General features: G+C 52.6%; 1 protein-coding gene across 2 annotated transcripts in view; it reads left to right on the top strand.

The window, feature by feature from the left end:
- GSK3B (glycogen synthase kinase 3 beta) overlaps window positions 1-12,337 on the top strand; it is a 104,475-nt gene that overhangs the window by 76,169 nt on the left and 15,969 nt on the right. For both annotated transcript variants that reach the window (XM_083171499.1, XM_083171498.1), the window contains exons 4-6: window positions 225-335; window positions 2,652-2,782; window positions 5,613-5,719. In XM_083171499.1, coding sequence (XP_083027625.1) covers window positions 225-335; window positions 2,652-2,782; window positions 5,613-5,719 — 349 coding nt within the window. The remainder of the gene's footprint in view (window positions 1-224; window positions 336-2,651; window positions 2,783-5,612; window positions 5,720-12,337) is intronic.

Below are 12,337 nucleotides of genomic sequence, written 5' to 3'. Positions count from 1 at the left end.
TGCACAGTTTAGGGCCTGGATGTATGTTACAGCTGCATAGTAACTACACACTAGTAAGTTTTACACTGAGAAGTGTGTAGTGTTATGTCTGGTAATTAACATGGTTATAATGGTATATATGGTCCGTATAATGCATTCTCAGACAGTGTCTCTTACTCACTGAGCCAAACTTACCTCTTACTGAGCCATCTCTCACTCACTGAACCATGTATTTTATCTTACAGAAAGACGAGGTCTACCTAAACCTGGTGCTGGACTACGTGCCGGAAACGGTGTACAGAGTGGCGAGACATTACAGCCGGGCAAAGCAAGCTCTACCCATGATCTATGTTAAGGTAGTTGGATATCTGCTGTACTATTGTGTGACGCAACAGTAGCACAGGTATAGCCTTGTGTATCATTCGGATTAAGTTACTGCTTCTGTAGATGGTACAGACATATGAGGCACTCCCAGGTCTTGCCTCTCTCCACCATTCATAACACAATATAATCCGTTTCCAGATCTACCCACTAGCCTGCATTTTACACAGTATGATACACTCCCAGGTCTTCCTTCTCTCCTCCGCTTATTTGATCCTCTGCACATTACACAGTGTAATTCACTCCCAGGTCTTCCTTCTATCCTCCATGCATTGTACAGTATAATCTGCCCCCAGGTCTTCCTTCTATCCTCCATGCATTACACAGTATGATCCACTCCCAGGTCTTCCTTCTCTCCTCCATGCATTGTACAGTATAATCTGCCCCCAGGTCTTCCTTCTATCCTCCATGCATTGTACAGTATAATCTGCGCCCAGGTCTTCCTTCTATCCTCCATGCATTGTACAGTATGATCCACCCCCAGGTCTTCCTTCTATCCTCCATGCATTGTACAGTATGATCCACTCCCAGGTCTTCCCTTTCTCCTTCATGCATTACACAGTATGATCCACCCCCAGGTCTTCCCTTTCTCCTTCATGCATTACACAGTATGATCCACCCCCAGGTCTTCCCTTTCTCCTTCATGCATTACACAGTATGATCCACTCCCAGGTCTTCCCTTTCTCCTTCATGCATTACACAGTATGATCCACTCCCAGGTCTTCCCTTTCTCCTTCATGCATTACACAGTATGATCCACTCCCAGGTCTTCCCTTTCTCCTTCATGCATTACACAGTATGATCCACCCCCAGGTCTTCCCTTTCTCCTTCATGCATTACACAGTATGATCCACTCCCAGGTCTTCCTTCTCTCCTCCATGTGCTGTACAGTATAATCCACTTCCAGGTCTTCCCTTTCTCCTCCATGCATTGTGCAGTATAATCCACCCCCAGGTCTTCCCTCTCTCCTCCATTCATTACACGGTATGATTCATTCTCAGGTCTTCCTTCTCTCCACTGCGCATTACACAGTATAATCCACTTACAGGTCTTCCCTTTCTCCTCCATGCATTGTACAGTATAATCCACCCACAGGTCTTCCCTCTCTCCTCCATTTATTACACAGTATGATTCATTCTCAGGTCTTCCTTCTCTCCACTGCGCATTACACAGTATGATCCACTCCCAGGTCTTCCCTCTCTCCATCGTGCGTTGCATAGTATGATCCACTCCCAGGTCTTCCTTTTCTCCATCGTGCGTTGTACAGTATAATCCGCCCCCAGGTCTTCCTTCTCTGCTCCATGCATTACACAGTATTATCCACTTCCAGGTCTTCCCTTTCTCCTCCATGCATTGCACAGTATGATCCACTCCCAGGTCTTCCTTCTCTCCACCACGCGTTGTACAGTATAATCCGCCCCCAGGTCTTCCTTCTCTCCTCCATGCGTTGTACAGTATAATCCGCCCCCAGGTCTTCCTTCTCTCCTCCATGTGTTGTACAGTGTAATCCGCTCCCAGGTCTTCCCTCTCTCCTCCATGCATTACACAGTATTATCCACTTCCAGGTATTCCTTCTCTCCTCCATGCATTACACAGTATTATCCACTTCCAGGTATTCCTTCTCTCCTCCATGCATTGCACAGTATGATCCACCCCCAGGTCTTCCTTCTCTCCTCCATGCATTACACAGTATGATCCACCCCCAGGTCTTCCTTCTCTCCTCCATGCATTACACAGTATGATCCACCCCCAGGTCTTCCTTCTATCCTCCATGCATTGCACAGTATGATCCACTTCCAGGTATTCCTTCTCTCCTCCATGCATTACACAGTATGATCCACCCCCAGGTCTTCCTTCTATCCTCCATGCATTGCACAGTATGATCCACCCCCAGGTCTTCCTTCTCTCCTCCATGCATTACACAGTATGATCCACCCCCAGGTCTTCCTTCTCTCCTCCATGCATTACACAGTATGATCCACCCCCAGGTCTTCCTTCTCTCCTCCATGCATTACAGAGTATGATCCACTCCCAGGTCTTCCTTCTATCCTCCATGCATTGCACAGTATGATCCACTCCCAGGTCTTCCTTCTCTCCACCACGCGTTGCACAGTATGATCCACTCCCAGATCTTTCCACTCTCCTCCGCACATTACACAATATGATCCGCTCCCAGGTCTTTTCCCCGCTGGACATTGCACAGTATGATCCACTCCCAGGTCTTCAGTGGGATCCGCTCCGAGCGCAGGATTCCAGGTCCCTGATGTTCTCTCTCTCCGCTTGCCTTACAGTTGTACATGTACCAGCTGTTCCGCAGTTTAGCCTATATCCATTCCTTTGGGATCTGCCACCGGGATATCAAACCACAGAACCTGCTGCTGGACCCGGACACAGCCGTGCTAAAGCTCTGCGACTTTGGCAGGTAAGTGGCCCGCTTCCCCAGATCCATGTTAGTGTGACGTGGGATACGCACTAGGAGGCCGTGATTAGGGCGTATCCAGAAGCTGTGTATCTATAGGAGCTCACATTGCCCTCCCCGTCCGCCAGTGTACGGCAGAATATCATTATAGGGTAACAGTACTGTACTTTATATGGATAATAGTGACCAAATAATAGTTTAGTGTTCTTCCGTTCTATAACACCTTGGCTGCTGTGTCTGTGAATGGCACTGGAGCCGGATACACGGTTGGTGCACTTCTGTTTGATGGGTTGGACCTGGGCCCTTGTCCACAATTTTCCTTCTGCTTCTGTATTACATTGGTTCTGTATGAATCTGATCCATCTCTCCTACGTCTGGATTTCATCTTCTACAAAGTGGCTCCATCTAGAGAGATGATAACATGGGGGGGTCCTATGACTTGTGTCCCCTGCAGTTCGGGAGAGCCCGCGTATGCTGATGTACAGAGCAGCTCGCAGAGTTAGTACCTCCAGACTATCACAGAGGTATAGACACAGGGGCATGAATGGCCCTACCGAACCAAACGAGCAAATGTCCTCCTAACCTTCTGTTCCTCGCCTCCGTGTCACCCCTGTCTGTCTGCCCCTCCTCTTTAGAATGTAAGCTCTCACGCGCAGGGACCTCTTACCTCATGTGCTTATTTATTTACAGTGTCTTATATAGCACAGCAGATTCCGTTACAGCGTCTTATGTGGCGCAGCAGATTCAGTTACAGCGTCTTATGTGGCGCAGCAGATTCAGTTACAGCGTCTTATATAGCGCAGCAGATTCCGTTACAATATCTTATATAGCGCAGCAGATTGCGTTACAGTGTCTTATATAGAGCAGCAGATTCCGTTACAGTGTCTTATATAGCGCAGCAGATTCCGTTACAGTGTCTTATATAGCGCAGCAGATTCCGTTACAGCGTCTTATATAGCGCAGCAGATTCCGTTACAGTGTCTTATATAGCGCAGCAGATTCTGTTACAGTGTCTTATATAGTGCAGCAGATTCTGTTACAGCGTCTTATATAGCACAGCAGATTCCGTTACAGCGTCTTATATAGTGCAGCAGATTCCGTTACAGCGTCTTATATAGCGCAGCAGATTCCGTTACAGCGTCTTATATAGCGCAGCAGATTCCGTTAGTGTCTTATATAGCGCAGCAGATTCCGTTACAGTGTCTTATATAGCGCAGCAGATTCCGTTACAGTGTCTTATATAGCGCAGGAGATTCCGTTACAGCGTCTTATATAGCGCAGCAGATTGCGTTACAGCGTCTTATATAGCGCAGCAAATTCCGTTACAGCGTCTTATATAGCGCAGCAGATTCCGTTTCAGTGTCTTATATAGCGCAGCAGATTCCGTTACAGTGTCTTATATAGCGCAGCAGATTCCGTTACAGTGTCTTATATAGCGCAGCAGTTTCCATTACAGGTTCTTATATAGCGCAGCAGATTCCCTTACAGTGTCTTATATAGCGCAGAAGATTCCATTACAGTGTCTTATATAGCGCAGCAGATTCCGTTACAGTGTATTATATAGCGCAGCAGATTCCGTTACAGCGTCTTATATAGCGCAGCAGATTCCGTTACAGTGTCTTATATAGCGCAGCAGATTCCGTTACAGTGTCTTATATAGCGCAGCAGATTCCGTTACAGGTTCTTATATAGCGCAGCAGATTGCGTTACAGTGTCTTATATAGAGCAGCAGATTCCGTTACAGCGTCTTATATAGCGCAGCAGATTCCGTTACAGTGTCTTATATAGCGCAGCATATTCCGTTACAGCGTCTTATATAGCGCAGCCGATTCCGTTACAGGTTCTTATATAGCGCAGCAGATTCCGTTACAGCGTCTTATATAGCGCAGCAGATTCCGTTACAGCGTCTTATATAGCGCAGCCGATTCCGTTACAGGTTCTTATATAGCGCAGCAGATTCCGCTACAGTGTCTTATATAGCGCAGCAGATTCCGTTACAGTGTCTTATATAGCGCAGCAGAGTCCGTTACAGCGTCTTATATAGCGCAGCAGATTCCGTTACAGTGTCTTATATAGTGCAGCAGATTCCGTTACAGTGTCTTATATAGCGCAGCAGATTCCGTTACAGTGTCTTATATAGCGCAGCAGATTCCGTTACAGGTTCTTATATAGCGCAGCAGATTGCGTTACAGTGTCTTATATAGAGCAGCAGATTCCGTTACAGTGTCTTATATAGCGCAGCAGATTCCGTTACAGGTTCTTATATAGCGCAGCAGATTGCGTTACAGTGTCTTATATAGAGCAGCAGATTCCGTTACAGGTTCTTATATAGCGCAGCAGATTGCGTTACAGTGTCTTATATAGAGCAGCAGATTGCGTTACAGTGTCTTATATAGTGCAGCAGATTCTGTTACAGCGTCTTATATAGCGCAGCAGATTGCGTTACAGTGTCTTATATAGAGCAGCAGATTCCGTTGCGCTTTACAATAGGAGACAGTGATACAACAAACTGGGTATTTACAGATAGTCAGAGGTAGGAGGGCCCTGCTCGCAATCTTACAATCTATAGGATCCGTTCTTACTTCAGCAGTCTTAGACTGCACCATAGCTCGCTGTCTGCTGCCACCTGGATACTTATGTTGCAGTAATCGACTGAAGTTCCTATAATAATTTACCCTGTATTTGTCCTGTATTGTCAGCTCCCGATAGATAGACAGCTCCCGATAGATGGATAGATGGAAGGTCCCACCACTGGTCCGGTGGTTTCATTCTCCGGGGGGTTCTGGGAACTATGTAACTGTCACTTATCTCCCGTCTCCTCCTTGTCTTTCAGTGCGAAGCAGCTGGTCCGTGGAGAACCTAACGTCTCTTACATCTGCTCTCGGTACTATAGGGCCCCAGAGTTGATCTTTGGGGCCACTGATTACACGTCCAGCATAGGTAAGCATTGCTGGTCACTGGTGGGTGCTGTGTGGCAGTGGGATAGTTATAGCATGTCTGTGCATGCCAGGAAAGCCAGCTAGCCCTATAGGGACAGTGAGAAATACTGGAATGTCCTGTATGATGAGAGGGGTGGGGATCGGTAACAGCGCCCCCATCCTGTCAGAGAGTGAGATCAGTGCTCCGCAGGTTGTCCTGTATGATGAGGGGTGGGGATCGGTAACAGCTCCCCCCATCCTGTCAGAGAGTTAGATTAGTGCTCCGCAGGTTGTCCTGTATGATGAGCGGGGTGGGGATCAGTAACAGCGCCCCCCATCCTGTCAGAGAGTGAGATTAGTGCTCCGCAGGTTGTCCTGTATGATGAGAGGGGTGGGGACCGGTAACAGTGCCCCCATCCTGTCAGAGAGTGAGATTAGTGCTCCGCAGGTTGTCCTGTATGATGAGCGGGGTGGGGATTGGTAACAGCGCCCCCGTCCTGTCAGAGTGAGATTAGTGCTCCGCAGGTTGTCCTGTATGATGAGCGGGGGTGGGGATCGGTAACAGCGCCCCCATCCTGTCAGAGAGTGAGATCAGTGCTCCGCAGGTTGTCCTGTATGATGAGGGGTGGGGATCGGTAACAGCGCCATCATCCTGTCAGAGAGTGAGATTAGTGCTCCGCAGGTTGTCCTGTATGATGAGAGGGGTGGGGATCGGTAACAGCGCCCCCATCCTGTCAGAGAGTGAGATTAGTGCTCCGCAGGTTGTCCTGTATGATGTGCGGGGTGGAGATCGGTAACAGCGCCCCCATCCTGTCAGAGAGTGAGATTAGTGCTCCGCAGGTTGTCCTGTATGATGAGGGGTGGGGATCGGTAACAGCGCCCCCATCCTGTCAGAGAGTGAGATCAGTGCTCCGCAGGTTGTCCTGTATGATGTGCGGGGTGGGGACCGGTAACAGCGCCCCCATCCTGTCAGAGAGTGAGATTAGTGCTCCGCAGGTTGTCCTGTATGATGAGGGGTGGGGATCGGTATCAGCGCCCCCATCCTGTCAGAGAGTGAGATCAGTGCTCCGCAGGTTGTCCTGTATGATGTGCGGGGTGGGGACCGGTAACAGCGCCCCCATCCTGTCAGAGAGTGAGATTAGTGCTCCGCAGGTTGTCCTGTATGATGTGCGGGGTGGAGATCGGTAACAGCGCCCCCATCCTGTCAGAGAGTGAGATTAGTGCTCCGCAGGTTGTCCTGTATGATGAGAGGGGTGGGGATCGGTAACAGCGCCCCCATCCTGTCAGAGAGTGAGATTAGTGCTCTGCAGCTTGTCCTGTATGATGAGAGGGGTGGGGATCGGTAACAGCGCCCTCATCCTGTCAGAGAGTGAGATTAGTGCTCCGCAGGTTGTCCTGTATGATGAGCGGGGTGGGGATCGGTAACAGCGCCCCCATCCTGTCAGAGAGTGAGATCAGTGCTCCGCAGGTTGTCCTGTATGATGAAAGGGGTGGGGATCGGTAACAGCGCCCCCATCCTGTCAGAGAGTGAGATTAGTGCTCCGCAGGTTGTCCTGTATGATGTGCGGGGTGGAGATCGGTAACAGTGCCCCCATCCTGTCAGAGAGTGAGATTATTGCTCCGCAGGTTGTCCTGTATGATGTGCGGGGTGGGGACCGGTAACAGCGCCCCCATCCTGTCAGAGAGTGAGATTAGTGCTCCGCAGGTTGTCCTGTATGATGAGAGGGGTGGGGATTGGTAACAGCGCCCCCATCCTGTCAGAGAGTGAGATTAGTGCTCCGCAGGTTGTCCTGTATGATGAGCGGGGTGGGGATCGGTAACAGCGCCCCCATCCTGTCAGAGAGTGAGATTAGTATTTCGCAGGTTGCCCTGTATGATGTGCGGGGTGGAGATCGGTAACAGCGCCCTCATCCTGTCAGAGAGTTAGATTAGTGCTCCGCAGGTTGTCCTGTATGATGTGCGGGGTGGGGACCGGTAACAGCGCCCCCATCCTGTCAGAGAGTGAGATCAGTGCTCCGCAGGTTGGCCTGTATGATGTGCGGGGTGGGGACCGGTAACAGCGCCCCCATCCTGTCAGAGAGTGAGATCAGTGCTCCGCAGGTTGTCCTGTATGATGAGGGGTGGGGATCGGTAACAGCGCCCCCATCCTGTCAGAGAGTGAGATTAGTGCTCCGCAGGTTGTCCTGTATGATGTGAGGGGTGGGGATCGGTAACAGGAGCTGCGGCACAGCGCCCCATCCTGTCAGAGAGTGAGATTAGTGCTCCGCAGGTTGTCCTGTATGATGTGCGGGGTGGGGATCGGTAACAGCGCCCCCATCCTGTCAGAGAGTGAGATTAGTGCTCCGCAGGTTGTCCTGTATGATGAGAGGGGTGGGGATCGGTAACAGCGCCCCCATCCTGTCAGAGTGAGATTAGTGCTCCGCAGGTTGTCCTGTATGATGAGGGGTGGGGATCGGTAACAGCTCCCCCCATCCTGTCAGAGAGTTAGATTAGTGCTCCGCAGGTTGTCCTGTATGATGAGCGGGGTGGGGATCAGTAACAGCGCCCCCCATCCTGTCAGAGAGTGAGATTAGTGCTCCGCAGGTTGTCCTGTATGATGAGAGGGGTGGGGACCGGTAACAGTGCCCCCATCCTGTCAGAGAGTGAGATTAGTGCTCCGCAGGTTGTCCTGTATGATGAGCGGGGTGGGGATTGGTAACAGCGCCCCCGTCCTGTCAGAGTGAGATTAGTGCTCCGCAGGTTGTCCTGTATGATAAGCGGGGGTGGGGATCGGTAACAGCGCCCCCATCCTGTCAGAGAGTGAGATCAGTGCTCCGCAGGTTGTCCTGTATGATGAGGGGTGGGGATCGGTAACAGCGCCCTCATCCTGTCAGAGAGTGAGATTAGTGCTCCGCAGGTTGTCCTGTATGATGAGAGGGGTGGGGATCGGTAACAGCGCCCCCATCCTGTCAGAGAGTGAGATTAGTGCTCCGCAGGTTGTCCTGTATGCTGTGCGGGGTGGAGATCGGTAACAGCGCCCCCATCCTGTCAGAGAGTGAGATTAGTGCTCCGCAGGTTGTCCTGTATGATGAGGGGTGGGGATCGGTAACAGCGCCCCCATCCTGTCAGAGAGTGAGATCAGTGCTCCGCAGGTTGTCCTGTATGATGTGCGGGGTGGGGACCGGTAACAGCGCCCCCATCCTGTCAGAGAGTGAGATTAGTGCTCCGCAGGTTGTCCTGTATGATGAGGGGTGGGGATCGGTAACAGCGCCCCCATCCTGTCAGAGAGTGAGATCAGTGCTCCGCAGGTTGTCCTGTATGATGTGCGGGGTGGGGACCGGTAACAGCGCCCCCATCCTGTCAGAGAGTGAGATTAGTGCTCCGCAGGTTGTCCTGTATGATGTGCGGGGTGGAGATCGGTAACAGCGCCCCCATCCTGTCAGAGAGTGAGATTAGTGCTCCGCAGGTTGTCCTGTATGATGAGAGGGGTGGGGATCGGTAACAGCGCCCCCATCCTGTCAGAGAGTGAGATTAGTGCTCTGCAGCTTGTCCTGTATGATGAGAGGGGTGGGGATCGGTAACAGCGCCCTCATCCTGTCAGAGAGTGAGATTAGTGCTCCGCAGGTTGTCCTGTATGATGAGCGGGGTGGGGATCGGTAACAGCGCCCCCATCCTGTCAGAGAGTGAGATCAGTGCTCCGCAGGTTGTCCTGTATGATGAAAGGGGTGGGGATCGGTAACAGCGCCCCCATCCTGTCAGAGAGTGAGATTAGTGCTCCGCAGGTTGTCCTGTATGATGTGCGGGGTGGAGATCGGTAACAGTGCCCCCATCCTGTCAGAGAGTGAGATTATTGCTCCGCAGGTTGTCCTGTATGATGTGCGGGGTGGGGACCGGTAACAGCGCCCCCATCCTGTCAGAGAGTGAGATTAGTGCTCCGCAGGTTGTCCTGTATGATGAGAGGGGTGGGGATTGGTAACAGCGCCCCCATCCTGTCAGAGAGTGAGATTAGTGCTCCGCAGGTTGTCCTGTATGATGAGCGGGGTGGGGATCGGTAACAGCGCCCCCATCCTGTCAGAGAGTGAGATTAGTACTCCGCAGGTTGCCCTGTATGATGTGCGGGGTGGAGATCGGTAACAGCGCCCCCATCCTGTCAGAGAGTGAGATTAGTGCTCCGCAGGTTGTCCTGTATGATGTGCGGGGTGGGGATCGGTAACAGCGCCCTCATCCTGTCAGAGAGTTAGATTAGTGCTCCGCAGGTTGTCCTGTATGATGTGCGGGGTGGGGACCGGTAACAGCGCCCCCATCCTGTCAGAGAGTGAGATCAGTGCTCCGCAGGTTGGCCTGTATGATGTGCGGGGTGGGGACCGGTAACAGCGCCCCCATCCTGTCAGAGAGTGAGATCAGTGCTCCGCAGGTTGTCCTGTATGATGAGGGGTGGGGATCGGTAACAGCGCCCCCATCCTGTCAGAGAGTGAGATTAGTGCTCCGCAGGTTGTCCTGTATGATGTGAGGGGTGGGGATCGGTAACAGGAGCTGCGGCACAGCGCCCCATCCTGTCAGAGAGTGAGATTAGTGCTCCGCAGGTTGTCCTGTATGATGTGCGGGGTGGGGATCGGTAACAGCGCCCCCATCCTGTCAGAGAGTGAGATTAGTGCTCCGCAGGTTGTCCTGTATGATGAGAGGGGTGGGGATCGGTAACAGCGCCCCCATCCTGTCAGAGTGAGATTAGTGCTCCGCAGGTTGTCCTGTATGATGAGGGGTGGGGATCGGTAACAGGAGCTGCGGCACAGCGCCCCATCCTGTCAGAGAGTGAGATTAGTGCTCCGCAGGTTGTCCTGTATGATGTGCGGGGTGGGGATCGGTAACAGCGCCCCCATCCTGTCAGAGAGTGAGATTAGTGCTCCGCAGGTTGTCCTGTATGATGAGAGGGGTGGGGATCGGTAACAGCGCCCCCATCCTGTCAGAGTGAGATTAGTGTTCCGCAGGTTGTCCTGTATGATGTGCGGGGTGGGGACCGGTAACAGCGCCCTCATCCTGTCAGAGAGTGAGATTAGTGCTCCGCAGGTTGTCCTGTATGATGTGCGGGTTGGGGACCGGTAACAGCGCCCCCATCCTGTCAGAGAGTGAGATTAGTGCTCCGCAGGTTGTCCTGTATGATGTGCGGGGTGGAGATCGGTAACAGCGCCCCCATCCTGTCAGAGAGTGAGATTAGTGCTCCGCAGGTTGTCCTGTATGATGAGAGGGGTGGGGATCGGTAACAGCGCCCCCATCCTGTCAGAGAGTGAGATTAGTGCTCCGCAGGTTGTCCTGTATGATGAGAGGGGTGGGGACCGGTAACAGTGCCCCCATCCTGTCAGAGAGTGAGATTAGTGCTCCGCAGGTTGTCCTGTATGATGAGAGGGGTGGGGACCGGTAACAGCGCCCCCATCCTGTCAGAGAGTGAGATTAGTGCTCCGCAGGTTGTCCTGTATGATGTGAGGGGTGGGGATCGGTAACAGGAGCTGCGGCACAGCGCCCCATCCTGTCAGAGAGTGAGATTAGTGCTCCGCAGGTTGTCCTGTATGATGTGCGGGGTGGGGATCGGTAACAGCGCCCCCATCCTGTCAGAGAGTGAGATTAGTGCTCCGCAGGTTGTCCTGTATGATGAGAGGGGTGGGGATCGGTAACAGCGCCCCCATCCTGTCAGAGTGAGATTAGTGCTCCGCAGGTTGTCCTGTATGATGAGGGGTGGGGATCGGTAACAGCGCCCCCATCCTGTCAGAGAGTGAGATTAGTGCTCCGCAGGTTGTCCTGTATGATGAGAGGGGTGGGGACCGGTAACAGTGCCCCCATCCTGTCAGAGAGTGAGATTAGTGCTCCGCAGGTTGTCCTGTATGATGAGAGGGGTGGGGACCGGTAACAGCGCCCCCATCCTGTCAGAGAGTGAGATTAGTGCTCCGCAGGTTGTCCTGTATGATGTGAGGGGTGGGGATCGGTAACAGGAGCTGCGGCACAGCGCCCCATCCTGTCAGAGAGTGAGATTAGTGCTCCGCAGGTTGTCCTGTATGATGTGCGGGGTGGGGATCGGTAACAGCGCCCCCATCCTGTCAGAGAGTGAGATTAGTGCTCCGCAGGTTGTCCTGTATGATGAGAGGGGTGGGGATCGGTAACAGCGCCCCCATCCTGTCAGAGTGAGATTAGTGCTCCGCAGGTTGTCCTGTATGATGAGGGGTGGGGATCGGTAACAGCGCCCCCATCCTGTCAGAGTGAGATTAGTGCTCCGCAGGTTGTCCTGTATGATGAGAGGGGTGGGGATCGGTAACAGCGCCCCCATCCTGTCAGAGTGAGATTAGTGCTCCGCAGGTTGTCCTGTATGATGAGAGGGGTGGGGATCGGTAACAGTGCCCCCATCCTGTCAGAGAGTGAGATTAGTGCTCCGCAGGTTGTCCTTTATGATGTGCGGGGTGGGGATCGGTAACAGCGCCCCCATCCTGTCAGAGAGTGAGATTAGTGCTCCGCAGGTTGTCCTGTATGATGTGCGGGGTGGGGATCGGTAACAGCGCCCTCATCCTGTCAGAGAGTGAGATTAGTGCTCCGCAGGTTGTCCTGTATGATGTGCGGGGTGGGGACCGGTAACAGCGCCCTCATCCTGTCAGAGAGTGAGATTAGTGCTCCGCAGGTT

Source organism: Crinia signifera, chromosome 2 (assembly GCF_055691185.1).
Source record: "Crinia signifera chromosome 2, ASM5569118v1, whole genome shotgun sequence".
NCBI lineage: Eukaryota > Metazoa > Chordata > Amphibia > Anura > Myobatrachidae > Crinia > Crinia signifera.
This window is presented reverse-complemented; position numbering and strand designations above follow the sequence as displayed.